We start from the raw sequence: 25,134 nt of genomic DNA, 5'->3' as shown, positions 1-25,134 counted from the left end.
CCACAGTGTGACGAAATAATAGTAGGTCATTCTATCTGAACATTTTACAGGAGGATCTTGTTACAGGAGGATTTGTTCTGGTTGCTGTGGCAGTCTGGTAATCATGACAACAGATGTTGCCACAGTCGCAGATAAACATTTTTCACGTCTGTGGGACAACGAAACTGACAGTCGCAGCGACGGTCTACAGACATTCCACTGGAGTATAAATTAAATGTTTTCAACAGCGACACTTGAGGCATTCTAATTGTCTACAGACATGTCGTTAGAGCAAGTATAAACCAGCCTTTAGGGGTATAACATAGGAGAAGCATTTGAGTTAAGTCACACTGAAATGATTGTACCTGTTTAGCGACACGTGTCCCACATCGGAAGGTAGTGGGGTATTATTTGTCATAAGTATATTATGCTGTGTATGTATGGTCAGTGAGTTGGAAAAAAGTATTTGATCCCCTGCTGATTTTGTACGTTTGCCCACTGACCAAGAAATGATCAGTCTATAATTTAATGGTAGGTTTATTTGAACAGTGAGAGACAGAATAATATGGAGGTGGAAACATTATGCTTTGGGGGTGTTTTTCTGCTAAGGGGACAGGACAACTTCACCGCATCAAAGGGACGTTGGACGGGGCCATGTACCGTCAAATCTTGGGTGAGAACCTCCTTCCCCCAGCCAGGGCATTGAAAATAGCTCAGCTGGTAGAGCACGGCGCTTGTAACGCCAAGGTAGTGGGTTCGATCCCCGGGACCACCCATACACAAAAATGTATGCACGCATGACTGTAAGTTGCTTTGGATAAAAGCGTCTGCTAAATGGCATATTATTATTATTATTATTATTATTTATTCCAGCATGACAATGACCCAAAACACACGGCCAAGGCAACAAAGGAGTGGCTCAAGAAGAGGCACATTAAGGTCCTGGAGTGGCCTAGCCAGTCTCCAGACCTTTAATCACATAGAAAATCTGTGGAGGGAGCTGAAGGTTCGAGTTGCTAAACGTCAGCCTCGAAACCTTAATGACTTGGAGAAGATCTGCAAAGAGGAGTGGGACAAAATCCCTCCTGAGATGTCTGCAAACCTGGTGGCCAACTACAAGAAACATTTGACCTCTGTGATTGCCAACAAGGGTTTTGCCACCAAGTACTAAGTCATGTTTTGCAGAGGGGTCAAATAGTTATTTCCCTCATTAAAAAGCAAATCAATTTTTAACATTTTTGACATGCGTTTTTCTGGATTATTTTGTTGTTATTCTGTCTCTCACTGTTCAAATAAACCTACCATTAAAATTATAGACTGATCATTTCTTTGTCAGTGGGCAAACGTACAAAATCAGCAGGGGATCAAATACTTTTTTCCCTCACTGTACAGTTGAAGTCGGAAGTTTACAGTGGGGAAAAAAAGTATTTAGTCAGCCACCAATTGTGCAAGTTCTCCCACTTAAAAAGATGAGAGAGGCCTGTAATTTTAATCATAGGTACACATCAACTATGAGGGAAAAAAATCCAGAAAATCACATTGTAGGATTTTTAATGAATTTATTTGCAAATTATGGTGGAAAACAAGTATTGGTCAATAACAAAAGTTTCTCAATACTTTGTTATATACCCTTTGTTGGCAATGACACAGGTCAACCGTTTTCTGTAAGTCTTCACAAGGTTTTCACACACTGTTGCTGGTATTTTGGCCCATTCTTCCATGCAGATCTCCTCTACAGCAGTGATGTTTTGGGGCTGTCGCTGGGCAAAATGGACTTTCAACTCCCTCCAAAGATTTTCTATGGGGTTGAGATCTGGAGACTGGCTAGGCCACTCCAGGACCTTAATGCTTCTTACGAAGCCACTCCTTCGTTGCCCGGGCGGTGTGTATGGGATCATTGTCATGCTGAAAGACCCAGCCACGTTTCATCTTCAATGCCCTTGCTGATGGAAGGAGGTTTTCACTCAATCTCACGATACATGGCCCCATTCATTCTTTCCTTTACACGGATCAGTCGTCCTGGTCCCTTTGCAGAAAAACAGCCCCAAAGCATGATGTTTCCACCCCCATGCTTCACAGTAGGTATGGTGTTCTTTGGATGCAACTCAGCATTCTTTGTCCTCCAAACACGACGAGTTGAGTTTTTACCAAAAAGTTATATTTTGGTGTCATCTGACCATATGACATTCTCCCAATCCTCTTCTGGATCATCCAAATGCACTCTAGCAAACTTCAGACGGGCCTGGACATGTACTGGCTTAAGCAGGGGGACACGTCTGGCACTGCAGGATTTGAGTCCCTGGCGGTGTAGTGTGTTACTGATGGTAGGCTTTGTTACTTTGGTCCCAGCTCTCTGCAGGTCATTCACTAGGTCCCCCCGCGTGGTTCTGGGATTTTTGCTCACCGTTCTTGTGATCATTTTGACCCCACGGGGTGAGATCTTGCGTGGAGCCCTAGATCGAGGGAGATTATCAGTGGTCTTGTATGTCTTCCATTTCCTAATAATTGCTCCCACCGTTGATTTCTTCAAACCAAGCTGCTTACCTATTGCAGATTCAGTCTTCCCAGCCTGGTGCAGGTCTACAATTTTGTTTCTGGTGTCCTTTGACAGCTCTTTGGTCTTGGCCATAGTGGAGTTTGGAGTGTGACTGTTTGAGGTTGTGGACAGGTGTCTTTTATACTGATAACAAGTTCAAACAGGTGCCATTAATACAGGTAACGAGTGGAGGACAGAGGAGCCTCTTAAAGAAGAAGTTACAGGTCTGTGAGAGCCAGAAATCTTGGTTGTTTGTAGGTGACCAAATACTTATTTTCCACCATAATTTGCAAATAAATTCATAAAAAATCCTACAATGTGTTTTTCTGGAAATGTTTTTCTCAATTTGTCTGTCATAGTTGACGTGTACCTATGATGAAAATTACAGGCCTCTCATCTTTTTAAGTGGGAGAACTTGCACAATTGGTGGCTGACTAAATACTTTTTTTCCCCACTCTAACATCTGAATTGGACCAAAACATTTTCTAACAATGAGTAAGACATGAGGATTCCAAAGAAATTGTTAAAAGCCACCAACGGACCCCCCCCCCCCCAAACACATTTTTCCTATTTGTATGCCTCTTTAGTCCAGGGTGCATTGCATGGTGCTGTTGCAAATGTCAAACTCCACTCTGTGAGGCACATCGATCTGCAGGTTAAACATGGTGAGATTGTAGACTCCTATATTGATTTTGCAGTTTGTTTAGGTGATTTTACAGCGAACTAGATACTTCAAATGCTGAAATTGACTTTGGTATTATTGTGTGTAGCTAGCCAGCCCATAGAGAGCATTGTGGGTTTTGTAGCCAACTTGAGCTGCAACATATTTCCACAACAATAGTAATTGTTGTGGATAACTGATATTTTCATCTGTCACATCAAACTGCTTGCTTTTGACAACCGTGTTTTCCCGCTAATTGCATTATGGAACGAACATTCGCGCGTAGCCTACTGCCTTGTGCGCATTGCTGCGCTTATGTGAAGAAATGATAGTTTATCAACATTTTTAAGCTGAACGTTCTGATCTGTTGCATCACTCATTGCTTTTTTAAACTTTTTATTTTATTTTATTTTTTATGTAGCCTAGGCCTACTGGTTGTATGAATTTGGGATCTATCGTCCCACAACTGTCAGTCTGTTTGGAATAGGCTATTTCCTTCTCGACAAGATGACCAATAGAATAGGTAAACTTTTCTACTATGTGGGATAATAGATTGACATAGGCTAGTGATTTTGCTGTTCGCTACTAGTCTTGTTGGCTGAGGAAAAGTAAATGTGGGCATTAGAATTTGGTAAGAAGGACCGCACATTGTTGCGTCCTCGACTTGCATGTTCTCTTAAGATGATTTGCCATAATCTAAAGCACCGTGGGTGGATGCTCTAATTGGGTTTCCTAACGAAAACCCTGTGTTAGACATACAACCATACGATGTTTGGCAAACACTATTTTAGGCTAAGGCATACAGTGCATTCTGAAAGTATTCAGACCCCTTCACTTTTTCCACGTTGTTACTTTACAGCCTTATTCTAAAATTGATTTAAACAAATGTTTTTCCACAATCTAAACACAATACCCCATTTTTAAAATATTTTTTTTACGTATTTACATAATTATTCGGACCCTTTGCTATGAGACTCGAAATTGAGCTCATGTGCATCCTGTTTACATTGATCATCCTTGATGTTTCTGCACCTGTTGATTGGACATGATTTGGAAAGGCACACACCTGTCTATATAAGGTCCCACAGTTGACAGTGCATGTCAGAGCAAAAACCAAGCCATGAGGTCGAAGGAATTGTCCGTAGAGCTCTGTGACAGGATTGTGTCGAGGCACAGATATGGGGAAGTGTACCAAAACATTTCTACAGCATTGAAGGTCCCCAAAAACACTGTGGCATCCATCATTCATAAATGGAATACGTTTGGAACCACCAAGACTCTTCCTAGAGCTGGCCGCCCGGCCAACCTGAGCAATCGTGGTAGAAGGGCCTTGGTCAGGGAGGTGACCAAGAACCCGATGGTCAATCTAACAGAGCTGCAGAGTTCCTCTGTGGAGATGGGAGAACCTTCCAGAAGGACAACCATCTCTGCAGCACTCCACCAATCAGGCCTTTTATGTTAGAGTGGCCAGACGGAAGCCACTCCTCAGTAAAAGGCACATGACAGCCCGCTTGGAGTTTGCCAAAAGGCAACTAAAGGACTCTCAGACCATGAGAAACAAAACAACGCAGAATTGGCTTCGGGACAAGTCTCTGAATGTCCTTGAGTGGCCCAACCAGAGCCCGGACTTGAACCCGATCGACCATCTCTGGAGAGTCCTGAAAATAGCTGTGCAGCGACGCTCCCCATCCATCCTGACCGAGCTTGAGAGGATCTGCAGAGAACAATGGCTTGTAGCGTCATACCCAAGAAGACTCAAGGCTGTAATCGCTGCTAAAGGTACTGAGTAAAGGGTCTGAATACTTTTTCTAATATTGGAAAAATGTTTATTTTTATTTTTATGTTTTTGCTTTGTCATTATGGGGTATTGTGTGTAGATTGATGGATGAAAAAAAACTATTTAATCCATTTTAGAATAAGGCTGTAACAAAATGTGGAGAAAGTCAAGGGGTCTGAATACTTTCCGAATGCACTGTATACAAGTTATGCATTTTGACTGAATTTGACCACTGTTTCAGGTGTTCATTGCCCAGTCAAGGTCCTCTGGTAGACACAGAGACGTGGAGGATGAAGAGCTCACCAGAATATTTGTAAAGATTCCCAAAACATTCACAGAAGAAGATCTGAAAGACACGTTCAAGGTATGAGGTCCATTGCATTGTATTTGATCACCTGGTGAAATATTACTGGCCAATTTACCCTAAGTGACCCCCCTTACATTTTAGAAATTTAGCAGACACTCTTATCCAGAGCGACTTACAGTAGCAATTTACACACCTTGTCGGCTCGGGGAATCGAACCAGCAAATGTTCAGTTACTGGCCCAACCCTCTAAACACTAGGCAACCTGCCGCACTTGGATGATATAAGATAGCAGACCAATAGAGATAATGCTATTTTTTTGCTTGTAGGAGTATGGTGACATAGAATACTGTGTGATCATAAAGAATAAAACCACGGGGGAGAGCAAAGGCTTGGGATATGTGAGGTATCATAAGCCATCACAAGCAGCCATTGCCATTGAGAACTGTGATAGAGGTAAGCAAGCATCAGCCCTCTCATTGAAGCCTCAAAGCAATGCTTTTCAGAACGGATGAACTCAAGTTAAAACACTTTGACTCCACTGTAGTATTTAATTTGTATCGATCTAACCCTTGTCTGTGCAACCAGCCTACAGGGCTGTTCTTGCTGAGCCCCGAAGCAAGAACTCATCTGCAGATAATGACTATCACAACAGTGGCAGAGCAGAGCACATGTCAAGTGACCTGGGAATGAACCCCTATTCCTTTGGAGCGTGTATGTGAAGTGCTTCAAATTCTGATTCAGAATGTGACATTTGCTTTCGTTTGCATTTGCTTTAACCTAGCTGTGGTCTGACATCTGTCTGTGTTCCCTACATGACAGCTGACCCTGGCAGTTATGCCGTAACTGACTACCGATCCAGTGACCTCATTACCAGGTGCCTAATGGTTTCCTCGAGAGCTAGCATTACCCAGGAGCAGATTTATGGCCTCTGTGACCTCATACCAGGGATGGATTACTGCGAGATGCAGCGGGATCATTATGGACTCAACAAAGGTATGATACATTGATAATTGTGTATTTAATAGGGAAAGATGCAGTTAAATAAAATTAGTATCACACATTGATTTATCAACAGTAACACTTTAGACACGACTATAAAGACAGTTTATAAACTATGTTTATAATGCTTATAAGAAATTCTAGAATAAGCCTACTCATTCTTTTGTTAATAAAAAAAACAAAACAATTACGTTCTTATGTAGTGTTACCCACAAAGGTTAACACTCCTGATTTTGTATTTAAATTGTTCACATTAATGTTTGATATTGCTCATGATGCATGTAAAACGTTTTAACTGGACACAGGACATGCTGTGATTCGCTACAACAACCTGGGCTCTGCCGTCTACGCCAAAGAGAAGCTGAATGGCTTTGAGTATCCTCCTGGAAACCGCCTCATCGTGACCCACATAGATGATGGAGAAGACAGGACCAGGTACAGACTTATCATGTGATGATAGACACTTCAAATGTGTCAAATGTCTTGATCGTTGTTTATCAATAATGATAATGGATTTATTTGAAAGTAGTACGCTTTAAAGCATGATCTTTAGGTTTATTTTATCTTGTACATATTCATTGCTTAAGACCCACTCCAGCCACCCACTCACCTAATTTATTTACCTGAGACTGGAAACTTTCGACGGCAGTTACTGGGCCATAGTTAGTTGTGTTTAGTTGTTGAAAGATAGTGTAAGTTAGTTTTGTTTATTAGGATTAGCTACTGCACATGCAGCAGCTACTCTTCCTGGGGTCCACATAGAGTGAGGGGAAAAAGTTTTTGATCCCCTGCTGATTTTGTACGTTTGACTACTGACAAAGAAATGATCAGTCTATAATTTTATTAGTACGTTTATTTGAACAGTGAGAGACAGAATAACAACAATAAAATCCAGAAAAACGCATGTCAAGAATGTTATAAATTGATTTGCATTTTAATGAGGGAAATAAGTATTTGACCCCCTCTCAATCAGAAAGATTTCTGGCTCCCAGGTGTCTTTTATACAGGTAACGAGCTGAGATCAGGAGCACACTCTTAAAGGGAGTGCTCCTAATCTCAGCTTGTTACCTGTATAAAATACACCTGTCCACAGAAGCAATCAATCAGATTCCAAACTCTCCACCATGGCCAAGACCAAAGAGCTCTCCAAGGATGTCAGGGACAAGATTGTAGACCTACACAAGGCTGGAATGGGCTACAAGACCATCGCCAAGCAGCTTGGTGAGAAGGTGACAACAGTTGGTGCGATTATTCGCAAATAGAAGAAACACAAAACAACTGTCAATCTCCCTCGGCCTGGGGCTCCATGCAAGATCTCACCTCTTGGAGTTGCAATGATCATGAGAACAGTGAGGAATTAGCCCAGAACTACACGGGAACATCTTGTCAATGATCTCAAAGCAGCTGGGACCATAGTCACCAAGAAAACAATTGGTAACACACTACGCCGTGAAGGACTGAAATCCTGCAGCGCCCGCAAGGTCCCCCTGCTCAAGAAAGCACATATACATGCCCGTCTGAAATTTGCCAATGAACATCTGAATGATTCAGAGGAGAACTAGGTGAAAGTGTTGTGGTCAGATGAGACCAAAATCGAGCTCTTAGGCATCAACTCAACTCGCCGTGTTTGGAGGAGGAGGAATGCTGCCTATGACCCCAAGAACACCATCCCCACCGTCAAACATGGAGGTGGAAACATTATGCTTTGGGGGTGTTTTTCTGCTAAGGGGACAGGACAACTTCACCGCATCAAAGGGACGATTGACGGGGCCATGTACCGTCAAATCTTGGGTGAGAACCTCCTTCCCTCAGCCAGGGCATTGAAAATGACCCAAAACACACGGCCAAGGCAACAAAGGAGTGGCTCAAGAAGAAGCACATGAAGGTCCTGGAGTGGCCTAGCCAGTCTCCAGACTTTAATCCCATAGAAAATATGTGGAGGGAGCTGAAGGTTCGAGTTGCCAAACGTCAGCCTCGAAACCTTAATGACTCAGAGAAGATCTGCAAAGAGGAGTGGAACAAAATCCCTCCTGAGATGTGTGCAAACCTGGTGGCCAACTACTAGAAACGTCTGACATCTATAATAATAATAATAATAATAATATGCCATTTAGCAGACGCTTTTATCCAAAGCGACTTACAGTCATGCGTGCATATTATTATTATTTTTGTGTATGGGTGGTCCCGGGGATCGAGCCCACTACCTTGGCGTTACAAGCGCCGTGCTCTACCAGCTGAGCTACAGAGGACCACCTGTGATTGCCAACAAGGGTTTTGCCACCAAGTACTAAGTCATGTTTTGCAGAGGGTTCAAATACTTTTTTCCCTCACTGTACAAATACATTATAAAGTACAGAACAGTTATAGACAAGAACAACACAAGATATTACTTACAAATATAAAAAGTTATGTCTGTATATGTATGTATATAAACTCAGCAAAAAAAGAAACGTCCTCTCAATGTCAACTGCGTTTATTTTCAGCAAACTTAACATGTGTAAATATTTGGAAAAATGTGTCCCTGAACAAAGGGTGGGTCAAAATCAAAAGTAACAGTCAGTATCTGGTGTGGCCACCAGCTGCATTAAGTACTGCAGTGCATCTCCTCCTCATGGACTGCACCAGATTTGCCAGTTCTTGCTGTGAGATGTTACCCCACTCTTCCACCAAGGCACCTGCAAGTTCCCTGACATTTCTGGGGGCAATGGCCCTAGCCCTCACCCTCTGATCCAACAGGTCCCAGACGTGCTCAATGGGATTGAGATCCGGGCTCTTCGCTGGCCATGGCAGAACACTGACATTCCTGTCTTGCAGGAAATCACGCACAGAACGAGCAGTATGGCTGGTGGCATTGTCATGCTGGAGGGTCATGTCAGGATGAGCCTGCAGGAAGGTTACCACATGAGGGAGGAGGATGTCTTCCCTGTAACGCACTGCGTTGAGATTGCCTGCAATGACAACAAGCTCAGTCCGATGATGCAGTGACACACCGCCCCAGACCATGACAGACCCTCCACCTCCAAACCGATCCTGCTCCAGAGTACAGGCCTCGGTGTAATGCTCATTCCTTCGACGATAAACGCGAATCCGACCATCACCCCTGGTGAGACAAAACCGCGACTCGTCAGTGAAGAGCACTTTTGCTAGTCCTTTCTGGTCCAGCGACAGTGGGTTTGTGCTTATAGACAACGTTATTGCCGGTGATGTCTGGTAAGGACCTGCCTTACAACAGGCCTACACGCCTCAGTCCAGCCTCTCTCAGCCTATTGTGGACAGTCTGAGCACTGATGGAGGGATTGTGCGTTCCTGGTGTAACTCGGGCAGTTGTTGTTGCCATTCTGTACCTATCCCGCAGGTGTTATGTTCGTATGTACCGATCCTGTGCAGGTGTTGTTACACGTGGTGTGCCACTGCGAGGACGATCAGCTGTCCGTCCTGTCTCCCTGTAGCGCTGTCTTAGGCGTCTCACAGTACGGACATTGCAATTTATTGCCCTGGCCATATCTGCAGTCGTCATGCCTCCTTGCGGCATGCCTAAGGCACGTTCACGCAGATGAGCAGGGGCCCTGGGCATATTTATTTTGGTGTTTTTCAGAGTCAGTAGAAAGGCCTCTTTAGTGTCCTAAGTTTTAATAACTGTGACCTTAATTGCCTACCGTCTGTTAGCTGTTAGTGTCTTAACGACCGTTCCACAGGTGCATGTTCATTAATTGTTTATGGTTCATTGAACAAGCATGGATTTTTACGAATTATCTTTGAAAGACAGGGTCCTGAAAAAGGGATGTTTCTTTTTTTGCTGAGTTTATATGAAAGACACAAAGAGATGACAAAAACACAATTTACACTAAATGTTAGGTCTGACCCAATTTAGTCGATTGTTTGGTCGATTGACTGTTGATCGACTGATCTCTTCTAGTCGAGCAATCGCAATTGTTTATTTTATCATGGTGCACAAGACACCTGTCTGATTCGCGCCTGTCTCAGTGGACTAATCCTTTGCGAAGGATGGCACAGATATAAAATTGTATATGGTTATATTATTTGAAAAATAATGGTGCAACTCTAAATGTAATTACATTTTATAACAAATGTGCTTTCTCCGGCGTTGAATACGGTCGCTGTCCGCGGTTCTAAAACATAATCTTCAGTGCGCCATTGAATTGGCGCCTTTCCCTATGTTGCTATGTGCATAATAACACAGTTGAACAATGCGGCGGAGGCAGCAGCAGCAGAGACAAAGAAACAGTCCTTGCCTTAGCCTAATTGTCTAAGAAAATTGGAGAGAGGAAATCCCAAATTAATTAGGTCTATAATTATTAGTCTAACTGTTAAATGTGCCTGGCTTTGTAAATCATTCATATACAGTGCATTGGGGAAGTAACGTTTTGTTACGTTACAGCCTTATTCTAAAATGGATTAAATTCATTTTTTTCCTCATAAATCTACACACAAAATCCCATAATGACAAAGCAAAAACAGATGTTTGCAAAAAATAATCAAAATGTATTACAAATAAAAAACATACCTTATTTACATAAGTATTCAGACCCTTTGCTATGAGACTTGAAATTGAGCTCCGGTGCATCGTGTTTCCATTGATCATCCTTGATGTTTCTACAACTTGATTGGAGTCCACCTGTAGTAATTTAAATAGATTGGACATGATTTGGAAAGGCACACACCTGTCTATATTAGGTCCCACAGTTGACAGTGCATGTCAGAGCAAAAACCAAGCCATGAGGTTGAAGGAATTGTCCATAGAGCTCTGAGACAGGATTGTGTCGAGGCACAGATCTGGGGAAGGGTACTAAAACATTTCTGCAGCATTGAAGGTCCCCAAAAACACAGTGGCATCCATCATTCTTAAATGGGAAGAAGTTTGGAACCACCAAGACTCTTCCTAGAGCTGGCCGCCTAGCCAAACTGAGCAATCGTGGGAGAAGGGCCTTGGACAAGGAGGTGACCAAGAACCTGATGGTCACTCTTACAGAGCTCCAGAGTTCCTCTATGGAGATGGGAGAATCTTCCAGAAGGACAACCATCTCTGCATCACTCCACCAATCAGGCCTTTATGGTAGAGTGGCCAGTCGGAAGCCACTCCTCAGTAAAAGGCACATGACAGCCCGCTTGGAGTTTGCCAAAAGGCAACTAAATGATCATGAGAAACAAGATTCTCTGGTCTGATAAAACCAAGATTGAACTCTTTGACCTGAATGCCAAGCGTCATGTCTGGAGGAAACCTGGCACCATCCCTACAGTGAAGCATGGTGGTGGCAGTATCATGCTGTGGGGATGTTTTTCAGCGCCAGGGACTGGGAGACTAGTCAGGATCGAGGGAAAGATGAACGGAGCAAAGTACAGAGAGGTCCTTGATGAAAACCTGCTCCAGAGCGCTCAGGACCTCAGACTGGGGTGAAGGTTCTCTTTCCAACAGGACAACAACCCTAAGCACACAGCCAAGACAACGCAGGAGTGACTTTGGGACAAGTCTCTGAATGTCCTTGAGTGGCCCAGCCAGAGCCCAGAATTGAACCTGATCTAACATCTCTGGAGAGACCTGAAAATAGCTGTGCAGCGACGCTACCCATCCAACCTGACAGAGTTTGGGAAGATCTGCAGAGAAGAATGGTCCTATGGGTGGTCCTCTGTAGCTCAGCTGGTTAGAGCACGGCGCTTGTAACGCCAAGGTAGTGGGTTCGATCCCCGGGACCACCCATACACAAAAATGTATGCACTCATGACTGTAAGTCGCTTTGGATAAAAATGGCAAATGGCTAAATGGCATATAATAATAATAATAATTATTATTATTATTATAAGAATGGGAGAAACTCCCCAAATACATGTGTGCCAAGCTTATAGCGTCATACCCAAGACGATTTGTGGCTGTAATCGCTGCCAAAGGTGCTTCAACAAAGTACTGAGTAAAGGGTCTGAATACTTATGTAAATGTGATATTTCGTTGATTTCTTTGCACACATTTTTAAAAACCTGTTTTTGCTTTGTCATTATGGGGTATTGTATGTAGATTGATGTGAAAAACAACAACAATTTAATCAATTTTAGAATAAGGCTGTAACCTAACAAAATGTGGAAAAAGTCAAGGGTCTGAATGCTTTCTGAAGGCACTGTATATGTAGATGTACAATTTTGACACTGACTGTGTGTGTGAGAGAGAGAAGGACCCCTTTTGCCCATTTGTTTTTGAGTTAGTCCTTGGTGGGACAGTATTTACCAAAACTGCTGGTTGTCATGTCATGGCACCTTCTGGGTATCCCCCTTCAGGACTGTGACACCATAACTTATTGAGCAGTAAAGCTGTTCCTTGACTCAATACTGTTAAAGCTGCAATATACAAGTACACCCCCTGGATAGGACGCTAGTCTATTGCAGGGCCTTAACCACAATCTATCTTGAGTGCCAAGCAGAGACTCATCGGGTCCCATTTTTTTACAGTCTGGTATGACTCTGCCAGTGGTCGAACTGTCCAACCTTCAAATCTCAGGGAGGACACTGACAAGGGCACTGAATTGGTTATGCAAGCCATAGGTATAACTGTATTTTGACATGTTGACTGAGGCATGCACAATTTAAACATTTACTGGCTACCCTTGGTGACCTTAGAGAGAGACATTGTCCTACAGGTAACAGCTATTCTTCTTAGTTGTGATCTTGTTTACTATCTACACAATGTTCAACTACTGTAGGTTTCTTTGATAATGGTTTCCAACATGTTTGACATAACCTCATAACATTTCTGTGTTGTTATTTTTGCAGAACATCTTATTGAACATATGACTAGTGGTAACTAGGGGTGGTGGGGGGGAATTAGGGCATCAAGGCATCTTTCAGCCATTTTGGTTCCCCTCCAGCCCTTGCTTCCTATGGGAGAGTATCTTTACCTGTCTGATGGTGGGCAGCAGCATCTGGAAGACAGGAGGGGGCAGCGTCTGCTGGAGGAGCTGCTCGGGTTGCCCGTACACAGCAATGACATCATAGTTTCCTGATGGTTGAAACAGGTCTGGGGCAAATGAGCTAAAATAGAAAAGGCTTTTCTTCCCAGAATAACTTTGGTAGCCTTCAAATCAGACAACAGCTACTCATAAGAATCGACTCGTTCCAGTACATATCATAGATCATCTGCCCCCTTACAGAGTCTCTGTTACTGTCCCCTGCAGGTATAATAATAATAATATGCCATTTAGCAGACGCTTTTATCCAAAGCGACTTACAGTCATGCGTGCATACATTTTTGTGTATGGGTGGTCCCGGGGATCGAACCCACTACCTTGGCGTTACAAGTGCTGTGCTCTACCAGCTGAGCTACAGAGGACCACATAATAATTTAATACTGACAATATTTACTGGCATGCAAACGAAAGCTTGACTTGCAATAAGCAAAATGTCACGTACAAGAATTCAGTGGGGAGGATCATGGGACTACAATATGAATAGAATTAGATTTTATTCTAATGTGGACACTACCATGCCGTAGAGTAGTCCGTATATTGAGGGAGTTTAATTAAGCTGGACCGGGGTGCACCGAGCTATGGCCCGTGACGTGAATAGGTGAAAGCTGTGAGGGAGGAGTGCCCTGGTCATATTGTCAACAAGACCGCATGGTTCAACGTTCAGAAACATAGAACATGTATTTTCCATAAAGTATATGTTAAGACTATTACTAGTTCTTCTTGAAAAGGCAGATAAAGTACATATTCGTTTTTCTTTTACCAAGAGCAAACACTTTGGATGTATCTCTATGTTCTTGACAAGCGTCACTTTGTTTTGAGCCGACATAGCCATGGGCTCACGCCCTGTTTTATTGTACATGTGACGTTACACTATATAGTCAGATGACATGCTTTCAGATAATTGCCTTGTTTTTGAATAGCCACATACCATTAGTGGTTACTTTAGTGCATCATAGCTTGCTAGATGTCTTTAAGAAAATAAATAACCATGCTAGCTAGTTATCCAGCTAATTGTTTCAATGCCCCTTCCAAATGTGAAATTACAAGACAAAAAAGCCACTTATCATACCTAAAGGTGTTCCACGATGGTGTCTTGTTGTGAAGGTAGCTAGCTAGCTAACGTTAGCCAGTAGTGACTATTCATAGAAAGCTAGCTACTAGCTGGCTAACCTACCAGTGGCTAGCTACATACACTGAGTGTATAAAACATTAGGAACACCTGCTCTTTCCATGCCATAGACTGACCAGGTGAAAGCTATGATCCCTTATTGATGTCCCTTGTTTAATCCACTTCAATCAGTGTAGATGAAGGGGAGGAGACAGGTTAAATAAGGATTTTTAAGCCTTGCACTGGTTTGAGTGTCAAGAAGTATAACGCTGCTGGGTTTTTCATGCTCAACAGTTTCCTGTGTGTATCAAGAATGGTCCACCACCCAAAGGACATCCAGCCAACTTGACACAACTGTGGGACGCATTGGAGTCAACATGGGCCAGCATCCCTGTGGAATGCTTTCGACACCCTGTGGAGTCTATGCCCTGACGAATTGAGGCTGTTCTGGGGGCAAAAGGGGTGGTGCAACTCAATATTAGGAAGGTGTTCCTAATGTTTTTACCCTCAGTGTATAATAGCCAATTGGCCATATTAGCTAGCTACTAGTATCTCCCCGTGTCCCCTCCTCTGAGCTTTATAGTCCCCTCCCGCAAAGTCCTCGCAAACACTGTCTGTTTACATTTACATTTTAGTCATTTAGCAGACGCTCTTTTCCAGAGCGACTTACAGTTAGTGAATACATCTTTTTTTATTTTTTATTTTTTTTATACTGGCCCCCCGTGGGAATCGAACCCAAACGCCATTCTCTATCAACTGAGCTACATCCCTGCCGGCCATTCCCTCCCCTAGCCTGGACGACGCTGGGCCAATTGTGCGCCGCCCATGAGTCTCCCGGTCGCGGCCGGCTGCGACAGAGCCTGGATTCGAACCAGGATCTCTAGTGGCACAGTTAGCACTGCGATGCAGTGCCTTAGACCACTGCGCCACTCAGGAGACTCAGGAGTCTGTTCTACTTCTTCTGTGGGGTTTCACACTGGCTGTTGTTGCCGGTACACCCTAAAAACATGACTTTAGGCAGCTACATGCTTCCATATCTAAATACTTTCCTGTTTGTGTTTTGAAAATTATGACAACTGAGCAATGTAAAATATAAATATTTATAAATATAAATATTTAGGAGCAGGACGTTGGAATTCTTTTGGCAGTTTTTTAATGTACAAAATCAAACGTCAGTGGTCGTTGGCCTATGACAGTTCTAGTGTTAAAACTGGCCCAAAAACACTCTTTAGGAAGGCCTTCTCTTAGTTATAGCGGTGTTCCTTGTTTTCCTTGTCCCTTGTAGTGTCAACTGTGTTCTTTGTCAGTGGCCTTAATTTATCTACGTCTCTTGTTTTTATTTATTTTATTGCACTCACTGTCATTGTTTTTCAATGAAAAGCGTTATCAGTTATTATTAATAGTATTAACTACAATTGGATACACGCAGCTTATTTTCTCTCACAACTAGTTTCCCTAGAAGTAGCAGCACTCACAATAATAAATGTCAAATCGATAGAATGAATGCATCAAATTGTATGTCTACTTTATGTGTTTGTCTCTGTCCCTACCCGTCCGTTCGAGTACATTCTAGAGATGCTGAAAGGGTAAAAAAACGAGTGGGTCACCATTGTAAGACAATTGTCATGTCCTTTTGTTAGTCCTGTCGGGAAGATGGCGATGCAGCTGGTTGCTGCTCAGATGATGTCAATGGTGTGGAATGGTCCTACCACCAGCCAGCAACTGATGAAGACGAGCACAGTAAGCAACAGTGTTGTACTTGCACTTGCAGTTATTCTAGTATCAAGATTGGCATAGCTCCTCAAAGGAGCTCACAACCTTTCCAACTCATTTTTCATGGACTATCACATCTAGACAGATCGTAGATTTTCAAGACTCAGAATGATTTTCTTTTTAGGACTAACTTCAGGATGTTGGTGTGCGAATGGGTATTCTGTTAATCTCTTAATGTGACGTGTGTCTATCAGGGTTACCGCACAGCCTCTCCGATGCCCCGGATCCAGACAGATGTATCACTTCCCTCTCTGAAGAACCTGGCACCCCCAGATAGCCGGGTTAAGGAGCGTCTCTTTGTGGTCTTCAGCCCTGCACCTCTTCCCATGGACGTCTTGGAAGATGTCTTCTGGTATGGAAGAACTTAAAATAGCTAAGCTGTGTCCTTCAGTTCACAATCCCAATAAGTCCTTACTATGATAACACATTATTTAAAGGTCTTATATAAGAGCCTCAGATAGCGACATCGACAGAGCCTATGGCAGGAGCGGGGACAACTCCTCCCGCTGCGTGCGTGTGTGCGTGCATGCATGCATACACACATACATACATACAGCACCAGTCAAAAGTTTGGGCACGCCTACTCATTCCAGGGTTTTTCTTTATTTTTACTATTTTCTACTTTGTAGAATAATAGTGAAGACATCAAAACTATGAAATAACACATATGGAATCATGTAGTAACAAAAAAAAGTGTTAAACAAATCAAAATATATTTTATATTTGAGATTATTCAAATAGCCACCCTTTGCTTTGATGACAGCTTTGCACACTCAGCATTCTCTCAACCAGCTTCACCTGGAATGCTTTTCCAACAGTCTTGAAGGAGTTCCCACATATGCTGAGCACTTGTTGGCTGCTTTTCCTTCACTCTGCGGTCCGACTCATCCCAAACGATTTCAGTTAGGTTGAGGTCGGGGGGATTGTGGAGGCCAGGTCATCTGATGCAGCACTCCATCACTCTCCTTCTTGGTCAAATAGCCCTTACACAGCCTGGAGGTGTGTTGGGTCATTGTCCTGTTGAAAAACAAATGATAGTTCCAATAAGCCCAAACCAGATGGGATGGCATATCGCTGCAGAATGCTGTGGTAGCCATGCTGGTTATACAGTGGGGAGAACAAGTATTTGATACACTGCTGATTTTGCAGGTTTTCCTACTTACAAAGCATGTAGAGGTCTGTAATTTTTATCATAGGTACACATCAACTGTGAGAGACGGAATCTAAAACAAAAATCCAGAAAATCACATTGTATGATTTAAGTAATTAATTTGCATTTTATTGCATGACATAAGTATTTGATACATCAGAAAAGCAGAGCTTAATATTTGGTACAGAAACCTTTGTTTGCAATTACAGAGATCATACGTTTCCTGTAGGTCTTGACCAGGTTTGCACACACTGCAGCAGGGATTTTGGCCCACTCCTCCATTCAGACCTTCTCCAGATCCTTCAGGTTTCGGGGCTGTCGCTGGGCAATACGAACTTTCAGCTCCCTCCAAAGATTTTCTATTGGGTTCAGGTCTGGAAACTGGCTAGGCCACTCCAGGACCTTGAGATGCTTCTTATGGAGCCACTCCTTAGTTGCCCTGGCTGTGTGTTTCGGGTCATTGTCATGCTGGAAGACCCAGCCACGACCCATCTTCAATGCTCTTACTGAGGGAAGGAGGTTGTTGGCCAAGATCTCACGATACATGACCCCATCCATCCTCCCCCCTTTGCAGAAAAGCATCCCCAAAGAATGATGTTTCCACCTCCATGCTTCACGGTTAGGATGGTGTTCTTGGGGTTGTACTCATCCTTCTTTTTCCTCCAAACACGGCGAGTGGAGTTTAGACCAAAAAGCTCTATTTTTGTCTCATCAGACCACATGAACTTCTCCCATTCCTCCTCTGGATCATCCAGATGGTCATTGGCAAACTTCAGACGGGCCTGGACATGCGCTGGCTTGAGCAGGGGGACCTTGCGTGCGCTGCAGGATTTTAATCCACGATGGCGTAGTGTGTTACTAATGGTTTTCTATGAGACTGTGGTCCCAGCTCTCTTCAGGTCATTGACCAGGTCCTGCCGTGTAGTTCTGGGCTGATCCCTCACCTTCTTCATGATCATTGATGCCCTACGAGGTGAGATCTTGCATGGAGCCCCTGACCGAGGGTGATTGATTGTCATCTTGAACTTCTTCCATTTTCTAATAATTGCGCCAACAGTTGTTGCCTTTTCACAAAGCTGCTTGCCTATTGTCCTGTAGCCCATCCCAGCCTTGTGCAGGTCTACAATTTGTATCCCTTATGTCCCTACACAGCTCTCTGGTCTTGGCCATTGTGGAGAGGTTGGAGTCTATTTGATTGAGTGTGTGGACAGGTGTCTTTTATACAGGTAACGAGTTCAAACAGGTGCAGTTAATACAGGTAATGAGTGGAGAACAGGAGGGCTTCTTAAAGAAAAACTAACAGGTCTGTGAGAGCCGGAATTCTTACTGGTTGGTAGGTGATCAAATACTTATGTCATGCAATAAAATGCAAATTTATTACTTAAAAATCATACAATGTGATTTTCTGGATTTTTGTTTTAGATTCCGTCTCTCACAGTTGAAGTGTACATATGATAAAAATTACAGACCTCTACATGCTTTGTAAGTAGGAAAACCTGCAAAATCGGCAGTGTATCAAATACTTGTTCTCCCCACTCTATCAAATACTTGTTCTCCCCACTCTACAATATTTACAGTTACCTAAACAAACTATTTCATAATGTTTTATAAGCAATCAGGCCTAATAAGCACAAGTACTTACTGATGGTTCTTTCTGCAGTCGATTTGGTTCCCTTGTGGAGGTGCACCTCGTGCCTGGGAGGAACGTAGGCTACATGAAGTATGCCGAGAAAGAGAGTGCGGGTGAAGCTATGGCTGCCTTGCATGGTAAAATGGTGAACGGAGTGAGGATGAAGGTGATGCTGGCTGACCCGCCGAGGGAACCAAGGGAGGAGTCCCACAAGCGCCCACGGACATACTAGCCAACTCCTAGGTAGAAGAGGTAAGTCATTTTTAAAGTTAAGATGAATGTATTTTGTTGATGCTAAATTAACATTGTTAACCCTAACCCTTAATTTTGTAATGCTTTTAAATTATATTTTCTTAATTTTGTCATTTTCACCAAAATGAGCAATTCTTATAGAACACAATACTGGGGCTTCTTATGATCCTAGAAACTGATCCACGTGAATAAAATATTGTTTTGTGAACTCGAGGAGAACCATGCCCTCAGGGTTGACCTAGATCGACGCTGGAGAAGCTTAAAGGCCCAGTGCAGTCAACAACATGATTTTCCTGTTTAAAATATATATATTTATTTTATTGAACCTCTATTTAACTAGGCACGTCAGTTAAGAACAAATTCCTATTTACAATGACGGCCTAGGTGTGTCCAAACTTTTGACTGGTAGTGTGTATATATATATATATATATACACACACTACCAGTCAAAAGTTTGGACACACCTACTCATTCAAGGGTTTTTCTTTATTGTAGAATAATAGTGAAGACATCAAAACTATGAAAAACACATATGGAATCATGTAGTAACCAAAAAAGTGTTAAACAAATCAAAATATATTTTATATTTGAGATTCTTCAAATAGCCACCTTTTGTCTTAATGACAGCTTTGCACACTCTTGGCATTCTCTCAACCAGCTTCATGAGGTAGTCACCTGGAATGCATTTCAATTAACAGGTGTACCTTCTTAAAAGTTAATTTGTTGAATTTATTTCCGTCTTAATGCGTTTGAGCCAATCAGTTGTGTTGTGACAAGGTACAGAAGATAGCCCTATTTGGTAAAAGACCAAGTCCATATTATGACAAGAACAGCTCAAATAAGGTACTGTGTGTATACATACATACATACATACATACATACAGTGGGGAGAACAAGTATTTGATACACTGCCGATTTTGCAGGTTTTCCTACTTACAAAGCATGTAGAGGTCTGTCATTTTTATCATAGGTACACTTCAACTGTGAGAGACGGAATCTGAAACAAAAATCCAGAAAATCACATTGTAGGATTTTTAAGTAATTAATTTGCATTTTATTGCATGACATAAGTATTTGATACATCAGAAGGGCAGAACTTAATATTTGGTATGGAAACCTTTGTTTGCAATTACAGAGATCATACGTTTCCTGTAGGTCTTGACCAGGTTTGCACACACTGCAGCAGGGATTTTGGCCCACTCCTCCATACAGACCTTCTCCAGATCCTTCAGGTTTTGGGGCTGTCGCTGGGCAATACGGACTTTCAGCTCCCTCCAAAGATAGTTCTGGGCTGATCCCTCACCTTCCTCATGATCATTGATGCCCCACGAGGTGAGATCTTGCATGGAGCCCCAGACCGAGGGTGATTGACCGTCATCTTGAACTTCTTCCATTTTCTAATAATTGCGCCAACAGTTGTTGCCTTCTCACCAAGCTGCTTGCCTATTGTCCTATAGCCCATCCCAGCCTTGTGCAGGTCTACAATTTTATCCCTGATGTCCTTACACAGCTCTCTGGTCTTGGCCATTGTGGAGAGGTTGGAGTCTGTTTGATTGAGTGTGTGGACAGGTGTCTTTTATACAGGTAACAAGTTCAAACGGGTGCAGTTAATACAGGTAATGAGTGGAGAACAGGAGGGCTTCTGAAAGAAAAACTAACAGGTCTGTGAGAGCCGGAATTCTTACTGGTTGGTAGGTGATCAAATACTTATGTCATGCAATAAAATGCAAATTAATATGCCATTTAGCAGACGCTTTTATCCAAAGCGACTTACAGTCATGAGTGCATACATTTTTGTGTATGGGTGGTCCCGGGGATCGAACCCACTACCTTGGCGTTACAAGCGCCGTGCTCTACCAGCTGAGCTACAGAGGACCACTTAAAAATCATACAATGTGATTTTCTGGATTTTTGTTTTAGATTCCGTCTCTCACAGTTGAAGTGTACCTATGATAAAAATGACAGACCTCTACATGCTTTGTAAGTAGGAAAACCTGCAAAATCGGCAGTGTATCAAATACTTGTTCTCCCCACTGTACATTCATACTTACATGCATACAGTGCCAGTCAAAAGTTTGGACACACCTACTCATTCCAGGGTTTTTCTTTATTTTTACTATTTTCTGTCATTCCAGGTGACTACCTCATTAAGCTAGTTGAGAGAATGTCAAGAGTGTGCAAAGCTCTCATCAAGGAAAAGGGTAGCTACTTTGAAGGATCTCAAATATAAAATATATTTTGATTTGTTTTAACACTTTTTGGGTTACTACATGATTCCATATGTGTTTTATTTCATAGTTTTGATGTCTTCACTATTGTTCTACAATGTAGAAAATAGTAAAAATAAAGAAAAACCCTTGAATGAGTAGGTGTGTCCAAACTTTTGACTGGTACTATGTATATACACTACCATTCAAAAGTTTGGGGTCACTTAGAAATGTCCTTGTTTTCGAAAGAAAAGCAATTTTTTGGTCCATTAAAATAACATAAAATTGATCAGAAATACAGTGTAGACATTGTTAATGTTGTAAATGGCTATTGTAACTGGAAACGGCTGATTTTTAATGGAATATATACATAGGCGTACAGAGGCCTATTATAAAAAATCAGTCCTGTGAAACAAATAACTTTCTTCTGAAACTCGTCTTGTTCTGAGAAATGAAAGCTATTCCATGCGAGATATTTGTTTCTGGCCATTTTGAGCCTGTAATCGAACCCACAATTGCTGATGCTCCAGATACTCAACTAGTCTCAAGAAGGCCAGTTTTATTGCTTCTTTAATCAGCACAACAGTTTTCAGCTGTGCTAACATAATTGCAAAAGGGTTTTCTAATGATCAATTAGCCTTTTAAAATAATAAACTTGGATTAGCTAACACAACGTGCCATTGTAACACAGGACTGATGGTTGCTGATAATGGGCCTCTGTAGAGCCTATGTAGATATTCCATTATAAATCAGCCGTTTCCAGCTACATTAGCCATTTACAACATTAACAATGTCTACACTTTATTTCTGATCAATTTGATGTTATTTTTATGGATAAATTTTTTTGCTTTTCTTTCGAAAACAAGGACATTTATAAGTGACCCCAAACTTTTGAACGGTAGTGAATATATAGGTGCTTAATTGTTACCCATAAATGATTTAATACTGAGAGAAAAAATGGCTGCATTGGACCTTTTTTTAAAAGGATTGGTTCACTATTTTACTACCAAATCAAAAAATGTTATGTAAATGGTATGTTATAAAAGGGTCCAGACATTATTTTTTTTGCGATTTCACTTTGTTTTGAGAAACTTACACCCCACCCGCAATAGACTCCCTCATTGCTCGTTCTGCAGTATGGGGGCTACGAAAAACATGAACAAAGGCTCCAAAAACACCCAAATACGTCCTTTAGAAAATACACATGAAATTGTATAATTCCAAACATTATTCGTAATGTTATATTCCATTTTGTGCGACTCAATTGTTTTCCCAAACAAGCTGTGCTGCTTCTCCGTGTAGCCCGAGTAGCATAGCTTGTCGAAGAAACAGCTCGAGTCCTTGCAAAATCAAACTCCACTGGCGGTTCTAGTATTAACTAAACCAACTGGTTATGTTTACACTGTGGTCACATAGCACCATCAACTAATATGGCACATACAGTGGGGAAAAAAAGTATTTAGTCAGCCACCAATTGTGCAAGTTCTCCCACTTAAAAATATGAGAGAGGCCTGTAATTTCCATCATAGGTACACGTCAACTATGACAGACAAATTGAGAAAGAAAAATCCAGAAAATCACATTGTAGGATTTTTAATGAATTTAATTGCAAATTATGGTGGAAAATAAGTATTTGGTCACCTACAAACAAGCAAGATTTCTGGCTCTCACAGACCTCTAACTTCTTCTTTAAGAGGCTCCTCTGTCCTCCACTCGTTACCTGTATTAATGGCACCTGTTTGAACTTGTTATCAGTATAAAAGACACCTGTCCACAACCTCAAACAGTCACACTCCAAACTCCACTATGGCCAAGACCAAAGAGCTGTCAAAGGACACCAGAAACAAAATTGTAGACCTGCACCAGGCTGGGAAGACTGAATCTGCAATAGGTAAGCAGCTTGGTTTGAAGAAATCAACTGTGGGAGCAATTATTAGGAAATGGAAGACATACAAGACCACTGATAATCTCCCTCGATCTGGGGCTCAACGCAAGATCTCACCCTGTGGGGTCAAAATGATCACAAGAACGGTGAGCAAAAATCCCTGAACCACACGGGGGGACCTAGTGAATGACCTGCAGAGAGCTGGGACCAAAGTAACAAAGCCTACCATCAGTAACACACTACGCCGCCAGGGACTCAAATCCTGCAGTGCCAGACGTGTCCCCCTGCTTAAGCCAGTACATGTCCAGGCCCGTCTGAAGTTTGCTAGAGTGCATTTGGATGATCCAGAAGAGGATTGGGAGAATGTCATATGGTCAGATGAAACCAAAATAGAACTTTTTGGTAAAAACTCAACTCGTCGTGTTTGGAGGACAAAGAATGCTGAGTTGCATCCAAAGAACACCATACCTACTGTGAAGCATGGGGGTGGAAACATCATGCTTTGGGGCAGTTTTTCTGCAAAGGGACCAGGACGACTGATCCGTGTAAAGGAAAGAATGAATGGGGCCATGTATTGTGAGATTTTGAGTGAAAACCTCCTTCCATCAGCAAGGGCATTGAAGATGAAACGTGGCTGGGTCTTTCAGCATGACAATGATCCCAAACACACCGCCCGGGCAACGAAGGAGTGGCTTCGTAAGAAGCATTTCAAGGTCCTGGAGTGGCCTAGCCAGTCTCAAAATCTCAGCCCCATAGAAAATCTTTGGAGGGAGTTGAAAGTCCGTGTTGCCCAGCGACAGCCCCAAAACATCACTGCTCTAGAGGAGATCTGCATGGAGGAATGGGCCAAAATACCAGCAATAGTGTGTGAAAACCTTGTGAAGACTTACAGAAAACGTTTGACCTGTGTCATTTCTAACAAAGGGTATATAACAAAGTATTGAGAAACTTTTGTTATTGACCAAATACTTATTTTCCACCATAATTTGCAAATAAAGTCATTAAAAATCCTACAATGTGATTTTCTGGATTTTTTTTCCTAATTTTGTCTGTCACAGTTGACGTGTACCTATGATGAAAATTACAGGCCTCTCTCATCTTTTTAAGTGGGAGAACTTGCACAATTGGTGGCTGACTAAATACTTTTTTTCCCCACTGTATGACACAGACAAAAATGGTACAATGTTTAATTACAGTCTAATTACACTCTACCAAAAGGTAGTCTCTTCTCACGGAGCGTGCGGAGTGCCCAGAGTCTGGTGAGACTACCCAGAAGTTTACTCCCTCAGTCCAGATCATATTGAAGATGGCTGGTAGTCATAGTTTGAACTGAGTGACAATGCCAGGGAAAGCTTTAGAAGCCACATGTCTCACTGTACCCTGAATGTTTTTGTTTCTGCAGAGGTGACCACGGACATGACCACGGACATGACTGGACATGACCACGGACATGACTGGACATACTGAGACGATGACACGACCAACTACTACAGACATTGATTTCTGTACCTTTTCTTGACATTTGCCATTAGCATCAAACTTGCAAGACGTTTCTTTTCATAATGTGAGGTATGATATCAGTTAGGACTTTCAGTAGTGTAGTCACAGTGAATACTACTGACGGTATATACTCAAGCTTGTTCACCATGTATGTACCCTGAATTCCTCAATAAACAAAAGTATAAATGTATCTTGTCTGTTAGTCATTGATTGCATTTCACAGACACCATAATATCTATATTATACAACGAGTGGGTCTAATCCTGAATGCTGGTTGGTTAAAACCGCATTCCAGCCGGTGTCTATTCTACAAGTTACTACCGGCTAAATCTATGACGTTAAAATGCCTATTTACTCTGTTCCAGCTGACTGCGCTATCCACTGTCTCATCAGCCCAGC

General features: G+C 42.3%; 1 protein-coding gene across 2 annotated transcripts in view; it reads left to right on the top strand.

Annotated features, from left to right (window-relative positions):
- Positions 1–24,925, top strand: part of LOC311109760 (RNA-binding protein 45-like) — a 28,544-nt gene extending 3,619 nt beyond the window's left edge. For both annotated transcript variants that reach the window (XM_084152738.1, XM_084152737.1), the window contains 9 exons: positions 5,195–5,317; positions 5,587–5,713; positions 5,846–5,971; positions 6,080–6,253; positions 6,565–6,694; positions 15,979–16,078; positions 16,306–16,463; positions 18,922–19,143; positions 24,638–24,925. In XM_084152738.1, coding sequence (XP_084008864.1) covers positions 5,195–5,317; positions 5,587–5,713; positions 5,846–5,971; positions 6,080–6,253; positions 6,565–6,694; positions 15,979–16,078; positions 16,306–16,463; positions 18,922–19,123 — 1,140 coding nt within the window. In that variant the 3' untranslated portion in view covers positions 19,124–19,143; positions 24,638–24,925. The remainder of the gene's footprint in view (positions 1–5,194; positions 5,318–5,586; positions 5,714–5,845; positions 5,972–6,079; positions 6,254–6,564; positions 6,695–15,978; positions 16,079–16,305; positions 16,464–18,921; positions 19,144–24,637) is intronic.
- The last annotated feature ends 209 nt before the right edge of the window (positions 24,926–25,134 follow it).

The sequence above is a fragment of the Coregonus lavaretus genome (assembly GCF_964263955.1).
Source record: "Coregonus lavaretus genome assembly, chromosome: 35".
Classification (NCBI taxonomy): Eukaryota; Metazoa; Chordata; class Actinopteri; order Salmoniformes; family Salmonidae; genus Coregonus; species Coregonus lavaretus.
The sequence above is the reverse complement of the archived record's forward strand: the minus strand, read 5'-3'. Positions and strand labels throughout refer to the sequence as shown.